The 17168-nt window shown below is 61.4% G+C and overlaps 1 protein-coding gene across 3 annotated transcripts in view; it reads left to right on the top strand.

Annotated features, from left to right (window-relative positions):
• The first annotated feature begins 247 nt into the window (after nucleotides 1-247).
• AGAP2 (ArfGAP with GTPase domain, ankyrin repeat and PH domain 2) overlaps nucleotides 248-17168 on the top strand; it is a 39586-nt gene continuing 22665 nt past the window's right edge. The window contains exon 1 of one of the 3 annotated variants that reach the window (XM_073318625.1): nucleotides 248-2800. In XM_073318625.1, the coding sequence (XP_073174726.1) occupies nucleotides 1012-2800 (1789 nt within the window). In that variant the 5' untranslated portion in view covers nucleotides 248-1011. The remainder of the gene's footprint in view (nucleotides 2801-17168) is intronic. The other 2 variants (XM_073318626.1, XM_073318624.1) reach the window with 2 other exon arrangements.

Genomic DNA, 17168 nt, shown 5'->3' with positions numbered 1-17168 from the left:
CGCTCCCCTGGGTGCTACGTCCTGCCCCACAGATTTCCCTTCAGCCCCCCCCCCCCACCCTCCGCCCCGCTCCCCCAGACGCGGTGCCCCCCTCCAGCTGCTCCTCTGAGCTTGGCCCAGCGCTGTCACCCTACTGGGTCACCCCCCTCCCCGGGGGTGCCCTCTTTGCCAGGCTATCACATAGGCGCCCCCACTGACTCCTCGGGGCGGGCGGGGAAGGGGGCCAGGGATTCCCGAGCCGGGGAATCCAGCCCAGGTTTTCCCCGCGCCTCTGCAGCCGGCAGCCTCACGCCTCGGCTGTTGGATTTTCCAAGGTGCCAACTCTCAGATGCTCCTTCGCTTCCCCCGGGTCCCCATCGGCGGCTGGCGGCTCCCTCGGCGGGGGTGGGGGCTTGAGTCTCCGGACCGACGACCCGCGAGGGCGCGGCCGCCCCGCTCCGCCCGGGGGGCCCCCTCCGCTGGCCCCGCGGTTCTGCGGACACCCCCGCCCCCGCCCCCGCGCCCGCCCCCACCCCGCACCCCCGCCGCCTTCTGCAAGCAGCGGGGGACGCGGCATTGGCTCCGACAGCGCGCCCCGAAAGCGCTCCCGCAGGGGGAGGCGGGGGCTGGGTCCTGGCTTCGGCGCCCGGCCGGCGCCATGGCCGATTCCTGACGGGGGGCACCTGCCGCTGCGCGCCGGAGGAGGAGGACGCATGGGGGGGCCCCGGAGCAGCGCCAGAGCCAGGAGCCCCCCGCGGGGTCGGCCGCTCCGAGGCTGCCCGGGCGCCGCTCGCCGGGGGCTGCTCTGAGCCCCGCTGCGCCCCGAGGCGGGGCCGGGCCGCGAGTGGCTGCGGCCGGAGGGGGATGCCCGGACTTGCGCGTCTCTCCTGCGCTCGCCGCCTCCCAGCTCGCCGGGCCGCGCGGAGCGGCCGGGCCCGGGAATCGACGCCCCGCTAGGGGCTCTCGGCGCAGCCGGCCCGGTGGCCGCGAAGGCGAGGAGCGCCGGGCGCAGATGCGCTCCCCCGGGCACCCATGAGCAGAGGGGCCAGCCTGCAGCGGAGAACCACCTACCTCATCTCCCTGACCCTGGTCAAGCTCGAGTCCGTGCAGCCGCCGGAGGAGCAGGCCAAGGCGGGGGCGGGAGATGGAGCCCCCCAGCCCGGCTCCAGCCCGGCCGCCCCCGGCCTCTCCGGGGTGACGGCGCGCCGGGAGGGCGAGGGGCCCCGGGCGGAGGAAAGCGCCAAGAGCAAGCGGCAGGAGCGGAGCTTCCACCGGCAGGATGCGCTTTGGATCAGCACCAGCAGCTCCGGCCCCGGGGACTATTTCCTGCAGCTGTCGCCCAGCAGCCCCCGGACCCCGGTTCCCTCGCCCTCCCCTTCCCCGGAGAGCGCCGGCCGGCTGCTTGCCCTCTGGGCCGGCCCGGGGCTGGCCTCGCCCAGCGCCCCGGGCCCGGGTGCCCCGGCTGAAGACCCCAGAGCTCCGGATCCCAAAGCGGAGGCTCCTCTGACCCTGACGCCACCGGCGGTGCCCCCCAAGCCGGGCACCAGTCTGCACCCAGCAGCCCCAGCTGTGCCCCCCAAGCCGGGCACCAGTCTGCACCCAGCAGCCCCAGCTGTGCCCCCCAAGCCGGGTACCGCTCTGCACGCAACAACCCCAGCTGTGCCCCCCAAGCCGGACACTGCACTGCTCCCAGCGGTGCCCCCTAAGCCGGACACTGCACTGCACCCAGCTGTGCCCCCCAAGCCGGACACTGCACTGCTCCCAGCTCTGCCCTCTAGGCCGGACACTGCAGTGCACCCAGCTGTGCCCCCTAAACCGGAGGCTGCACTGCATCCAGCTGTGCCCCCTAAGCCAGACACTGCACTGCACCCAGCTGTGCCCCCTAAACCGGACGCTGCACTGCATCCAGCTGTGCCCCCTAAGCCAGACACTGCACTGCACCCAGCTCTGCCCCCTAAGCCAGACACTGCACTGCACCCAGCTCTGCCCCCTAAGCCGGATGCTGCACTGCTCCCAGCTGCCCCGGTTGTGCCCCCAAAGCCAGAAGCCATTGTGGCCCCAGAGACTCCGGGGGTGAATGAGACCCTGGAGGTGCCAGGCGAGAGGAGCCAGACCTCCCGGGAAGATCTGCCAGCCCTCACCACCAGCTGCTCCTCCAGTGCGGTGGCTCCAGACCGGAGGCTGCTGCTGAGCCATGCCAGCTGGGGCTGCCCCGAAGTGCGGGCGCCCGGAGCACCCGAGGGCAGCGGTGGCGGGCGAGCCGGGGGCTCCTCGTTGTCCTCCCACCTGGGCTCTGGCGCCTCCTCGCCTCACCCAGCGGCCGGGAGCCGGCGCCTACGGCTGGTCAGCAACAAGCCTTTCAAAACTGTGACCACCAGCGGTGTCAAGATGGGCTCCGAGCCCAAGGCCAGCAAAAGTGCCCACAAGGGGGGCCCAGGCAACCGGCTGTCGTGGCCGGAGAGTGAGGCCAAGGGCCGCATGAAAGGGGCCCCTAAGGGCGGTGGGGAGGCGGCCCCCCGGGCCACCGCCAGGGTGAAGCTGTCCCCGCGCAAAGGCAAGAGCAAGACCCTGGACAACAGCGACCTGCTCCTGGACTCTGAGGGCCCGGCGGCCTCGGGCTTCTGCCCCTCGGAGGCCGGCGTGGGGCTGAAGCGGGGCCGCGAGGGCGGCCGGGCCTCCACCCGGGACCGCAAGATGCTCAAGTTCATCAGCGGCATCTTCACAAAAAGCCCGGCCTCCACCCCCACCCACCCCGGGCCCGGGTTGGGCCTGGGCAGCCGGGAACTGCTGAGCCCCGAGCGAGCCAAGGAGTCCTCGCCCAGTAAGTATGGCTGCAGGCCTGGGGAGGGGGCAGTGGAGGGGAGGGGGTACGGTGAGGAGTTTGGGGGGGATGCCTTGAAAGCCGAGGAGCAGGGAGTGGATCGGGGGGCTGAATTATTTCTGCAGTTGTGGGAGTGGTTGGGATGGGGGTAGGTTTGGAAGCCAGGACTCCTGAGTTCTATTCTGAGCTCTGGGAGAGGAGGTGGGGGGGGGGTCTAGTGGTTAGAGCAGGAGGGGCTGGGAAGCCAGGGTTCTGTCACATTTCCCTAATGAGCGCAGGTGAGTCACATCCCTCCATTGTGCCTCAGTTTCCTTTTTGGTAAAATGGGGGTGACAGTCCCCACTTGGGGAGGTGCCACTGATGAGGGTTCGGCACTCGGAGATCCATGGCGAAGGAGGCTCTTGATGGGCAAAGTAAAACCACAGCTCCGCCGAGAATGACGCAGACCCGTCCCTTAGGCAATGGGGTAGGGGGGCTACCGGAAAATCTGTGTTATGGAACTTTGCGTGTCCAGTCCCAAATGCGAGCCTGGGCACGGACCCCCAGAAGCTCCGCTCTGGGGTGTGATGGAGCCCGGAGCCTTCACTCTGGGTGTGTCAGTCATGGAGATGGGGGGTTCTGGTTAAGGATGCACCCCCTTAGAAAGCCTGGTCCTCCCACAGTTTCTCCAGGGGAATCTGCCTAGAAGAGGAGGACGCTTTGACCGGTATCATGCAGGCGGGTTTCTGAGACTGTGGAAATCCAAGAGCCACCACATTAGGTGTCTCAGGGGGTCACCAAGCGGGGACGTGAACTCAGAAACTGCCGCTTACGGGGGCCTTTGGAGTCAAGGCACTGCTGCTAAAGGGTTAATAAAGGCCAATGTGGGGCGAGTCTTGCAGCTGCGAGACCAGGGCCCCGCTGTGCAGGGCGCTGCACAAACACATGCCAACGAGCTGGTCCCTACGTGGTTAGCATGAGCAGCGCGGGTTAGGGGTGGTGAGACACCCAGCAGGGCGGATTCTAGGTGGGCCTTTGACCCAGTGGACTCTACGACAATGGATTAGCCATTTATTGAAACATCTGCTCAGCATTTATTAACCCTTGATTAATGCAACTGTCCCAGACAGTGGGACCTGCTGCTTTTTGACGAATATGTGACCCTCCCCAGGGTTTTAGCCTGTGGCTGTGCTGTCCCCCCGGAGACTCTGGTGCTAGGATTTCGGGGTATGGAACGGCTTCCGTATGAGGAGAAATGAATAGAACTGGGACTTTTCAGCTTGGAAAAGAGGTGACTAAGGGGGGATGTGATAGAGGTCTATAAAATCATGACTGGAGTGGAGAAAGTGAAGAAGGAAGTGTTATTTACTCCCTCTCATAACACGAGAACAAGGGGCCACCAAATGAAATAAATAGGCAACAGGTTTACAACAAACACAAGAAAGTATTTTTTCACGCAATGCACTGTCAACCTCTGGAACGCCTTGCCAGAGGGTGTTGCGAAGGCCAAGACTATCACGGAGTTCAAAAGGGAGCTAGATAAATTCGTGGAGGATTGGTCCATCAATGGCTATGAGCCAGGATGGGCAGGGATGGTGTCCCTAGCCTCTGTTTGCCAGCAGCTGGGATTGGGTGACAGGGCATGGATCACTTGATGATAACCTGTCTGTCCATTCCCTTTGGGGCACCTGCCATTGGCCACTGTCAGAGGACAGGATACTGGGCTTGATGGACCTTTGGTCTGACCCAGTATGGCCGTTCTTATGATTTTGCGGCTTTGATTGCTCAGAGATGCTTCTCAAAACCAGGAGCGTTCTCCCCACATCCTCCACCGCCCCCCCTCCCCCCCCGTCCGTGTTTGCCACTGAAAATTTCCACGGTGAAATGGCGAGGGATCACCTAGGAAACGCTCCGTTGGCAGGGAGGTGGGTACCGAGCATCCGTTCCCCTTGCCGAGCGTCTCCCGTGGGAAAGGGACGCAGAATCAGCTCCCAGGAGCAAGGTGGGAATTGCCAGGGCTGGAAGGGGCAGCCTGGATTGACCCTCTGAACGTCTGTGATGGGAGCCAAGTGGGGTCCTAGCCCGGCCTGTATGACATGGGATACGGCCGGAGGCAGAGGGCAGGGAAAGGACTTTCCAGCGGCGAGGCGGGGCTGCGCTTGTAATGATCCTTTTTGCAACATGAAGGATGAATCCGGCCAGGAAGCTGATTGGCGGGTGCGTTTTAGCAACCGGGAATCGCGGGCCGCTCTGCCGGGTGAGCCCAAGGCCACTCCTGCCGCATCAGGGTTAGAGTGCTACAGAGCCGCAGGGCCTTGGGGTAGCACAAAGGGTTAACCAGCACGCAACCGTTTCTCTGTTGTGGAGGAGCAAAGGGTTAATACACACACACACACTCATCCTCCAGGCAACAACCCAGTTGGCCGCAGGTCGCTCAAGCAGCACAGGGATGCGGCATGTCCGTGTGGGCCTCCTTGCTAGACTTTAATTCCACAACCCAGCCCTACATCCGTAAAGGAGAAGCCCCAGCGCAGGGCAGCACTGGTCCAGAGCTTGTCTTGTACTTAGTTCCTTTCCTCTGATGATGCAGCCCCGCCGGCTCCTGGATCTCTGACCGCTAGGCCCCACTCCTCTCCCAGAACTGGGGACAGAACCCAGGCGTCCTGATTCCCTGTCCCTTGGACAGCCTGCCTGAAACACTGAAAAAAACCCTATAAAACAGCTTTATAAAACGTGTATTTGCAAATTTTGTTTTTCAAATATTTCAGGAGCCTTTATCTGTGGGGTAGAGAGATGGGCTTGGCTGGGAAGAACCGCAGTGTGGAAGAGGAACAGAAAAGCCTGTTTTCCAGGACAGCAAGCTGGGATATAGAAAGGGGGAGGAAAAGCTAAACAGAGATGTAATTTCATTAAAATATTCCCTATGTCTGTGGTTCTGGTGGGATAAAGGAGGCCCCTTGTCAGACTCAGAGGCCAGGGTGATGGGCATGGGCTGGCATATGGACCGAATAGAATGATTTTCTATTATTATGAGCTTCTGAAGTGGAGCACTTACTCCAGATTAAAGCCACTGTCGAGGGTTCACACGGGGAGTTATGCCGGCAGAGTTGGAGCAGCCCATGGCTCCTTGTAGACAAGCCCTGAGTCTTTCTGGCTCAGATCCCGAAAGGTCGGAGAACTCCATGCCTTAGAAACACGTGAGAGATCTAGAACAGATCCCCAGTCTCTGGTGTGTAACAGACAGGAGCTCAGGTAGGAAATGACCGAGCTGCTGGTGCCCGGGAGAAGGAATTGCATGAACGGACGCTGGCAGGAGCGGGTCCCAGACATCTCCATTTTCCCTCCGGCTGCAATGGCTGAATCAGCCTGGCTCTGATGGAGCCAGATCCCTCCTCTGGGGAGCTGTCTTGAAGACTTGTTCATCCTCTGGAATTGCAAAGCCGTTCCCGGAGGATTGTACCCACCCCCCGCCCCTGCCCTGGCAGTGAGCTGGAAAAGCCCAGCGGCCTGGGGCTGCCCAGAGCGGGGAATGCCCTCCCCTCCGAGGACTGGAGGGGCTGTGGTTCTCAGCCAAATGCCAAGTGCCATGTCAAGGCTCATGCATCCCGCCTCCGCCCCGCCGTCGGGCAGGCCGGGAGGTGAGCCAGGTTGGGACGTGGGCCTGATCTAGCCCTGCCGGAGAGCATGTTCTCCGCCATGGATCAGGGGTGTGTGTGTGTGTGAGGGGGTGTCACCGAAGGCAGCAGCAGGCAAAGCGCTAGGTAGCTGCAAAGCTGTCTTGGCTGGCAGCCAGGCTCTGAGCAAATGTGAGATGCTCATGTAATGCTGGTTTCTGCGAACACGCACCCCTGGCTGTAACGGGGGTTCTGCACCTTCTCACTCCCTTTGTTCCCCGTTTTCCTGGATCCCCCAACGTGGCCCCCTCCCTCGCTGCGTTCTCTGGGCGATTAGCAGAAGTGGGAGGTGGGCACGGGGCCAGCGGAGCCGTCACACAATTTGCTGAGCTCCTCGCGTGCGAACACAGTAGTCTCAGACCAGGGTTCGAGTCCCGGGAGGGCAGCCGGACTGCTCCCTGGAGAGCATCCCTAGGGAGCAGGGAAATACCTAACACTGAAATGGGTAGAAGCCGAGATAGCTTCTTCCTCCTCCCAAGGTGACACTGTGGAGTGGCGGCCGCCATCTGGGAGGTGGGTTGGGAATTTTCCAACGGAATGTCTTTCCAGCGGAAAATACCTTTGTAGATTCCCAGATTCCAAGGCCTCCTGGATGCCACAGGCCATGGCCCATCCCTAGAAGAATTCCTAGAGCCAATATTATACTTGGTTCCTGTCTGCCGATAATGCAGCCCCCCTACCTCTGGATCTCTGACCACTAGGCCCCACTCTCCTCCCAGAGCTGGGGACAGAACCCAGGCGTCCTGACTCCCTGTCCCTTGGACAGTCTTCCCGAAACACTGAAAAAAACCTCCACAAAACAGCTTTATAAAAAGCATATTTGTAAATTTGCAAAGACATCCCGCCTTGGTTTTAAAATCGCCGCTCACGGCAAATCCACCAGGAGCGAGCCCTGGTGAATTGTTCTAACAGCTATTTGCCCTCCCTCTTCGAAAGGAATGGGGTCCCTCCCACCTGAGTTTGGCTCCTGACGGCTTCCGAGCAGAACGGTCGGCGATGAAACGTTGCACAGAAACGTGTCGATTTCCTTGGCGGGGGAGGAAAGGGCAAACCTGCCGTTTGACGAGATCGGAACATTTTGTTTCGACGTTTTTCGGACGGGCGGGTTGGAATTTTCCCTTCCAAATGGCTCGGTGCTGTGGAGAGATTTCTTTTGCCTTGTAAACATTTGAGCAGGAAGCTTTCCCGTGATGATGTCGAAATGAAACATTTTGATTCGAGTGGGATGTTTTGCTCGGCCCAAAACACAGGGTTTGGGGGGTTGGTGTTTTGGGATTGTCTTACAGAAGGAATTTCTGAATGGTTTTGCTTTCCCGGAGTGGAATTTCCCCCCCCCCAAAGCCGTGGAATTTAATTCAACCCCCTGGCTATTTCTCCGTGACCCCTGGGGCGGCGTCCCGGGGCGGCTTAGTGCCCACCGCTCTGGAGTGTCGAAGACAGCTGTTTGCAGCAACAGGAGCTGTGGATGGCTGTAGCCCCCTCAGCCCTCGCAGTTGTGGGGACCCCCTTTGCGGGGACCCGTCGCTGGGTAAGGAGCTGGGTTGTCAGACCAGAGACCAGGCTCCTTGGCTGGATGGGGTTAAATTGGGGAAGCTTTGGTGGAAGCCGGGAGAGCCATGGCCGGCCTCAATCCAGCATCTCTGACAGCTGCCTTGCCCGAGCGCCAGCCGAAGCAGGGGAACCTGCTGCTGAGCCGCATCTGTAACGTGTGAAGCGCCCCGGGGGCATTTTCCATGGGCGTCGCGGGCTCTCGAGGAGGTTGGGCTTGAGGAGGAAGCCGCTTGGCAGCTCACGGGAGCTGAGCCAAGCTCTTGGCATGAAATCTGGCACCAGACAGAACCGAGCACCCTTTGTGGGTGGCGCACCTCAACTGCAGGGGGAACCAGGGGCAGCGTGCCCCGATGGCAGGGGAGAGCCCAGGGTGGCACACCACTATTGCAAGGGGAACCTGGGCAACGTGCCCTGATTGCAGGGGTGGGGGGGAGGACACAAGTTGCGACATGCCCCGATTTTCAGGGGGCACCTGGGGTTGGACCCTCCCCCATTTTTGCAGGGGGTGGGATCTAGTCCACTGACCTCAGTGGGGTGATGTCAGTTTACACCAGCCAGGATCTGGCCCATAGAAGCCAGGTCTGGGAAGTACCGTGTAGTTTCCATTGACGCCCTCTCCTGGGGCCCGCACTGGATTGCCCCTGCAGGGCGTTCCCCAGGGCTTTGGCCTGGCTTGGGTCGCTGCCCCTTCCCTGGCCTTTACCTCCCAGCTGGAGATGGCTTGCTGCTAGGAAACTTCACCTGAAATTCAGTTTCCCCTCTCGCTGGCTGCCCCTCAGTATCTGTCTGTGATGCCCAGCAGGGCTGGAGCAGCCTTGGGGCGGGGGGCAGTTGAGGGGCGGGCGCGGGCAGCAGCTGAGCAGGGCGGGTGGAGGGGCAGGACTAGGGGTGGGAACTCTGCTAGGGGAGTAAAGTTCCCAGGCAGTGAAATGACCCATGATTAACCTTGATCTCCCCGGCCGTGCGTTCTGCGTCGGCCTCTTCTGTGGGGCCGCAGGGACAGGCGGCGGGATGGGGGAGCCAAGGGAGGTGAAGGGAAGCGCCTTGATGTTCCCGAGCCCGATGGTTTGGTCTCAGATCCGTTGCTCTGTGTGGTTATTCTGCGGTAACGCCAAGCAGCCTCAAGTGAGCTCAGGGCCTTGTTGCGCCAGGCACTGCGCATATCTAGTGAGAGATAGTCCATGTCCCAGAGAGATCACAGTTTAAATAGACAAAGGGTGGGAGGGGAAACTGAGGTGCTCAGCGGTGATGGGACTTAGAACTGCCCCAGCCTCTGCAGTGAAATAACAGCAAGGCCTGGGTTCTGGTCCTGGGCATGTCCTCCCCACACACCCCTTGCCTCAGTTTCCCCTCCCACCCCTTTGTGGCTGCTTTGCTTGTCGTGAGCAGCAGGCCAGACCTCCCCCAGCGGCAGGGATGCCTGCTCCTGTTCCCAGAGCTGTCATGGGCGTCCTTGGGCTCCCTTTCGATTTGTTCCTTCACAATTTGGGTTTTGAGTCTAATTTGACATGATGCTGGTTGTTTTTTTTCCCCCCGTCAGAAAGTATAATGGCTTGTGAAAGGCTCCATGCCTGGCTAGGGGGTGCTTCTGTCCTATCCGCTGCGCCAGGGCATGCTGGCACCCCGCTGGTGACACAGTGTGGGGGGGGGGGGAGGTGAAGCAGGAAGGGTGTGGAGAAAGCAGGGTGGGCCATGATCTGGGTGTGAGTCAGTGAGGACCCGAGGACGGGGGATAGAGGACCCAAGGATGCTGGAGGATGATGGCTTTCCTTAGCGCTCCAAAGATCCAGCCACGTGATGAGAACGGGGGGGGGGGGGCGGGGGGGTAGATGCCACGGTGAAGGGCAGCATGGAAGTGTGGCACAAGCCGGCTGGACGAGGAAGAGGAGTGGGCACCGCAGCTCATCTGCAGCCAAGCGAGGGCCCAGAGAGGCCATGAAAGCAGGGCAGGAGTTTCGATCTGCTTTGGCCTGTGCCGGGGTCCCCATGGTCCGTCACGCTCCGGCCCTTGCCAGCTGCTCACCCGCCGTCTCAGGAAACTGGCTCAGCCCCTGCGAGGGGCGTCCATGCAGCAGGCTTGGCTTGAGTTGGCAGGGTCTGGTCTCCGAGACCCGCCCTGATGGGAACCTTGATGCTGGAGCCAGTCAGATAAACTCAGGGGCTGGGGAGAGGGAGTGGATTTGTGCCCCTTGGGGAGGGGCGTTGCTTCCTTGGTTAGGTTCACAGTCACTCTGGTAACGAGGCCGTAATTAGCGACGCCAGCCTTGGGTACTGACGCAGTCATTCCCGCCCACCCCCCGACCTGGGGCCTTGCTGTGGGCTCGGATAACCCACGTGCCTCCTGATGAGAGAGACAGTCCCAGCCCTGAAACGCTCCCAGTCTGAATAGAGAAGGTGTGGGAGGGGAAACTGAGGCATGGGGCGGGGAAGCAGGGGGCTCTGGGTCAGAATAGAGGGTCATGAGCCCAGATGTGTATATGTGGGCAGCCCAGGGCTGGGATAGCAGGGGCCTGGGGGTTGGGATTGAGGGGTACCAGCGGAGCTGGGGGTGTGGGGAGCCCAGGGCCTGGCTGCAGAACAGGAGTCATGCCCCTTGGCAGAGGGGGGGTGGGAAGCTTGCATGTCACCTGCCTATGCCAGCCCTGCTCTCAGCCTTCCCGCTCCTGAGACCTTTCTGCAGAGGCCCTGAGCCGCCCGGGTCCTGTGCTCACTGTGCTGCTACCTGGTGCATTACGGTAGCACCTAGAGGCCCCAAACCAAGATTTGGGGCCCCATTGATCAAGGCTGCACAGACATAGGGCGAGAGGCAGCCCCTCCCCTGCAGAGCTCACAGTCTAAATAGATGAAGGGCGGGAGGGGAAACTGAGGCACGGAGCCAGGAAGGGACTTGCCCCAGGTCACCCAGGAAGGGCAAACTGGGACTTACAGAACCCAGGAGTCCTGAGGCCTTGCTGCTTTTCCAGGTGCCTTTCTCCACAGCGTTTATCGGAGTCCAAGCACCAGGTTACGGGGCGTCTCCTTTCCAGATGAGTTCCTGGCGCCTGGGGCCGGGAGACAATGCTGGGAAACTGCCTCCAACCTCAGTGGGCAATCGGGTGTGTTTGTGGTCTCGCCGCTTGGCAGATCCCGGCGTCTTCATGAGCTGCCTGACTGGTGATTCAGCGTGGGAAGCCCATTATTATTTCTCATCTCTGAAACGAGCCATCATCACCTGGCTTTGTGTCTCGGAAGTGCCTTTCTCCGCCCAGAGACAGGCAGCTTATGGGGCCAGTTCACAAATACCCCCCCACCCACCTGAGCTGGATGTTGAAACCTCACCCCCACAATCCCATTGAGAAGTTGGGGGGCCGGGGAGCCAGACTTTTACCCCATTTGCTCCTATGGAGCAGGGCCTTAGCCCACAAGCTGGCCCACTGAAATCAGTGAGGCTCCCAAATGCTGATCTCTCTGGGCACAGGGATCAGAGTCCAGCTCCGCCCTGCACCCCTGCCTCGCATTTAGCGTGCGTAGTACGGTAGCACCCAAAGGTCCCACCCGAGAGCAGGGCCCCGCTCGTGACAGTCCGAGCCCTGAAGGGCTCACAGTCTGAATAGACAAGGCGTGAGAAGGGAAACTGAGACAGAGAACCGACTTGCCACAGGTCACCCAGCAGGGGCGTGGCAGGGCCAGGAATGGACCCAGCCACTTGCTGTTGTGTTAGGTTGCAGGTTGTGAGGTTTCACTGCCAAAAACCCAAGACACCTCGTTTCTGCTGTGGCCCAAGGCTCCTCTCGTCCCTGGCGTGGCTCCGATGCCCACAGCTGCCGGTGGTGGGGCGGGGGGGCGAGCTGAGCACCCTCCAAACTCAGCTCAGGTGTGGGGCCGAGTCTTGGCCTGGCTGAGCTAACAGGACTCTTCCCTCTCCAGCCCCATCTGCAGGGAGGCTGGTCCCTGAGCCCCGATCGGAGCAACTCATTAGCAATCACGGAGAACTCTTGGTGTTTATTAAACACCTTCCTATCAGCCCTCTGGCCATCCTGGGCGGCGCGGTCCCTGAATTCCTGGCCGAGGGGGTTATTGTCGGTGGCTTTCCGCAGTCCATTCTCCATTGCAGCAGCCTCCGTGGGGCGGACTGCAAAGGGCTGTAGAGGCAGTACAGGCTAGTGGCTAGAGCAGCAGACTGGGAGTCGGGGGCTCTGTCCCTCGTGAGAGCTGGGATGAGGCAATTGGGCTCACCTGTGAAGCAGGACCAGCAGCGTTAGCCCTTTGGCCTGAGCCGTGCAGCCAATTGCTGGGCCTGGCCGATGCTCCAAGTCAGGACAGAGTCCCCTGTCCCTGAACGCAGCGGGACAAACCACAGCAAGCCGTTTCCTTGCTCAGAAATCCCCAGGTCTGCTCTCCGGCAGGCTCTGTGCCCAAGGAGAGCTGTCTCTCTGCGACTTGCTCACAACTCCTGCTCCTGGCTTCCTTTGCCTCCTTGCCCCACGGAGACCCCTCAGCCCACACGGCTCTGCTATGACCTGCCCCGGGGCTACTGCCTTGGCTGGAATTGCTCCTTCTCATGGCCACCCGTCAGCTTTAATGGCTTTGGATCTAAGGTGACTCAGCTGAGGGCAGCTTCTAAGCACCTCCCAGCACCATGGTGATAAACAGGGAGCACCTAGGCTGGAAGGAACCAAGGCCTTGTTTAGGGCTAAAGAAGGCCACCCTCCCTTCCCGTGACGAGCAAATGCAGGAAAAGTCCAGGGCAGCTCAGCTGGGCTTTTTGGTGAAAACGCCTGAGCATGGAAGTGCTCCTCTAGCGTTATTTAGATGTGTTACGGTAACAGCTAGTGGAGGGGGGGAGCATTGTGCTAGGTGCTGTACAAACACAGACTGAGAGATATTCCCTGATCCCAAGAGCTCATGGTTTAGATGGCTAAGAGTGGGAGGGGAAACTGAGGCACGGGGCAGGTTTTTTTTTCACTTTACAAAAGAGCTAAATATCATTACCCCCATTAGTACAGGCAGGTAAACTGGGGCACAGAGCAGCGTCGTGACCTGCCCAAAGGCAGTGGGAAGGCTGGGAACAGAACCCAAGTGTCCTTAGACCCCGGGGAGAGCCTCTACCCACTAGACCTCACTGCCCCTTGGTTCCCTGCAGCGACGGGTTAATAAGACGTACAGTGCCCCTTCCAGCCCAAACGGGTCGTATCAGTAGCCGCCTGCCCGGCCCCGGGGAGCTGTTCCTGAGGCTGAGGAACGAGAGGGAATCAGAAGCACAGAAGCATGAGGCGGGCGACCCGGCTGGGTGAACAAGGGGGCAGAGCAGAGCCAGGCCTTGGTCTCCGGAAGGCTTTCTGCGGCACAACCTACCTGCTGGCAGAGGGGGACACTGGCCTGTCCTGAAGGCAGGGAGCCAGGGGGTTCGTGCCATGTCCCGGCGGGCACACAGCATGCGGCGACAGGGACCTGGCCATCCCTGCCTGGCAGATCCAGCATATAGACATGAACGCCCAGGCATCCCTGCGCCAGTCCCTTTGATGCCCTGCGTCGGCTCCCCCTCCACGCAGCGGGGGTGCTAATCAGGGACGGCGTCCCCGTGGCACGCCGGTTCTGTAACAGCCAGGCTTGCCTTTGATCTCCGCTGACTGGCATTTCAAACGCCGCAGCCTGGGAGAAGCGACCGGCAGGAGGCCTAGACAGACAGAGCGCGCGGCGGGGAAGGGATTGCAGAGGGGGATTAAAAAGGTGTTTTGTCTGGGCACCGTGGCACCGAGGGAGCTGTTGGCTTCCATCAGCCACAGAGCCACACACACATCGCATGGCGGTGCCCCTCCTCCTCCCGGCACAGGGGAGCTCAGCTCCAGCATTTGGGGCGTAATGGGGCGCTGGCTGCCTGCCCGTGGGGGCACAGCGGGGAGACACACAACAGGTCTGGGCTGTCAGGTGCTCATTCCCTTGTTTCTCTCGCCTCAGCACCGTGCGTCTGCTGGAACGAGGGCTCTGGGAGGAGCTAGGTAGGGCTGGGATTTTGGAAATCTCTGGGTGTTGGAGCCAAGGGGTGTCAGCAGGTACCCGACCTGCTTTTGGAGAATCTCAGCCTCGGTGGGAACATGTTCTAGCTCACCCACCAGATATGGGCTGGACGTAGGAATCCCAGGGGAAGAGCCTCTGGCAGGTCAGCCTAGATGCCCACACTGGTTCCTTCTGGTCTCAACTCAGTGCCAGCCTGGCCACCTTGGAGGGCCAAAGCCCAGATCCTCATTAGGCACCTCAATACCTTGTTAGGATCTGGGCCCAAGCCCCCACTATGGGACGCCCCGGGCAGCGCCAGTGTAAGTTACCCAAACCGCCCACGGCCGATATCCCTCAGCCCTGGGGAACCCTCTCCGGGCTCCAGAGGGGAGCTCGCTCTGTGCTCCCTGCTGAAGCAGCTGACAAGCCCAATGCCCAGCGTGGCAATGGGTTTTGTGAGGTGGGCACTGTACCACAGCCAACAGTCATTATCTCTCTGAACTGTGGTTGTGCCAGGAGACCCTAGTCGGGGATTGGGGCCGTTACCCTGGGTGCAGTATGGTTCTTTCCCCAAAGAGACAGCAGGCAGGCCCGACAGAAAGAGAGAGCCCAAGCTGGAACCGTTGGCACGGATCATCCTCCAGCCACGGCGGCGTCTCCCCAGCCCTGCCCGTGGCTGGTGGTTCCGTGCCCTTGTGCCAAGCCCCTGCCCTCCATCCCAAGGGGCGTAGATTGCGAGTGGCTAGGACGGCCTTCTTTCCCGGCTATCCCAGAGCAATAGAGATGAAGGCCTAGATCCTCAATGGTATGTAAGTGCCTAACTCCCATTGGTTTCAGTGGGAGTTAGGTGCCTAAATTCCATGGCCGTATCTCAGGCTTTAGCATCCTCCGGAGAGCAAGAGCCCTGCTTTGCCCTCAGCCCTCGGCTCCCGCCCGTGACCACTGCTCTGAATCCCTCCTTAGGACTGTCACAGGGTGAGCTGGCCCTTTAAGGGGAGGCGGGCTCAGCCACACCTGGGCCAGGTGTCGCCTGATCCCTGCAGGCCCTCTGGCCCTAAAGGGACTGACCTGAGCCCCTCCCCTCACTTGGGAAGGGGGATAAATCCCTGCTCCCCTTAAAGGGCCAGCTCGCCCTGTGATGAGGACCTGGAGCTGGGGGCGGGGGCTTTCAAAGCCAGCTGGCTAATTCCTTTCCTGCTAATCAGATTTGTCTTGCAGCCCTGGCAGCCGGGGGCTGGGGCAGTCAGCTCTCACGTTCCAGGGCCTACGCTGATCTCTCGGCCCCCGGGGGTCAGGAAGGAATCCCAGCCCCCGCCCCACGTGCAGCAGTGCCCCGCTGGCCAGGTGCATGCTGGGCTTTTCTTCCCACCGCGCAGCAGATATTGGCGGCTGCTGGGAGCAAGATGCCGAACCTGCCGGGCCAATCGCGGCGGCTGAGTTTGCCCCAGTCGCGGGAGCTGACTTGCTGCTTGAGCGGTTCCGCACCAATCAGGCTGGGGGAGGGGTGATGTCATAGCCGGGGAGGGTTGTTACTAGGGCCGAGGCAGGATGTGCCCAGCCATACGGTGGCTGAGCCTTGCTCCAATAGCTTACGAAAGGCCTGCCGGGGCGGGAGGGGGGGGGTCAGCAGCCCCTTTGCTCCCTGTCGCGGATAAAGGTGCACACGCCTCTTTGCACGACTTTGAAGTGCTGCACGGACACTTTGCACGCGCGCTGCCCAGCCCGGTACGTGCACGCCCGGCTTCCAGGGCGGGGCCCCGATCGAGCATCCTTCAGGGCAAAGGGAGACCGAATCCACCAAGCAGCGATTTGCCCCGACCGGGGGCAAAGGAGAATTAGGTCCCGTCTGGCTGCCACGGGTCCAGGTGGCGGCATGCCGCTGAGCCAAAGGGCATCAGGGAAAGTCCTGGCTGGCGGGACCCATCCGGCTGTGACGTAGTTCTCCAGCACTTCATCTGGGGCCAGGCTTTCAAAAGAGCTCAGGTCCTTTCGAGGCACCTGAATAGCCCGGGGTGACCCCCCCCCCACGGCTGGATTATCAGAAGAGCCCAGCAAATGTTGGGTGCTTCTCTCTGGGGGGGCTGTCGAGACAAGGGAGCAAACAGACGGTGGCTGAAGTGGTGCAAAAGGAAGCGGGGCGGTTGTAGCTCTCCAACCCAAAGTGATGTACAGCCCCGGGATCAACCCCAGGCAGCCTGCCCTGCACTGGTTTCCTCCGAGCCCCGGCAAAGCTGCATGGCAGAAACCTCGAAGGGCGTTCACTGTGCTGTTGCCCATGGTCCTGCTCTAATTGGTGCTGGGATTCTCCTTCGTTAACACTAAGGGTGGGGGGCGGGTTGTGTCAGGGGAAAGCTCAGTGACACTTGTCAGGCGCCCAGCCAAGCGCGACCGATCCAGTGGCTGCCTGCAGGTGCCAGACTGTGGCTTCTCCCAGCCCGTTTGATGCTGTCACCCAAGGGCCATGTGCCAGGGAGGAGGGGGAGGGGGGCTGCCTGCCCTCCCTCCACCTCCCTCCCCCCCACCTGCAAGCTTGGCGTTGTGTTTGCCATCTGGGCACGGCCGGGGGGGGCAGCGTCTGAGGCTCAGTCCCGAGCTCCCTGCTCTGCTGCAGGCGGTCCCTGCTGCTGCCCCGGCCCAGTCCTTATCGCAGGCCGCAATCCCTCACATGTGACTGTGTCCCCAGCAGGGGGCAGCGTCTCCCGTGAGGCCTGGGCAAGGGGGCAGGGTGCAGAGCTGGTGCCATGTGCCCGTAGGGAGCAGTGTGGGTCTGAGTGGGGGGCATCAGGAGCTACCCAAGAGCATGATTTCTTTGAGGATTGGCCTGGCCGCTTCCCGGGATCCAGGCTTCCCGTCCAGCCCCTAACTGAGAGGTCGGGGCATCTGCCTCGTTCAGGGCTGGTGGTTCCTGAATACTCGGAGCCCAGGGGTTCCCCGCCTCTGCTCTGAACCCCAGTAGCTTCCCAGCTTCGGGGCAGGCCATGAGCAATCCAGATTTTGCATCCTTGCCAGCGTGGGGCATCCAAGGAGGCCCACGCTGGTTGTGTCTGCTCAGTTTTGGGCTAGAGTCCCGTCGTCGGTGTGTTCGGGGGGCCATGGCAAGCGACCTCCTTTGGTGGCTGTTCGAGCTGCACTTACATAACAATCCGAGATGATGGCACCAGTCCGGGGCAGAGAGAGCCAAGCCTGTC

This window comes from Lepidochelys kempii, chromosome 20 (genome assembly GCF_965140265.1).
Source record: "Lepidochelys kempii isolate rLepKem1 chromosome 20, rLepKem1.hap2, whole genome shotgun sequence".
Taxonomy (NCBI): Eukaryota; Metazoa; Chordata; order Testudines; family Cheloniidae; genus Lepidochelys; species Lepidochelys kempii.
The sequence above is the reverse complement of the archived record's forward strand: the minus strand, read 5'-3'. Positions and strand labels throughout refer to the sequence as shown.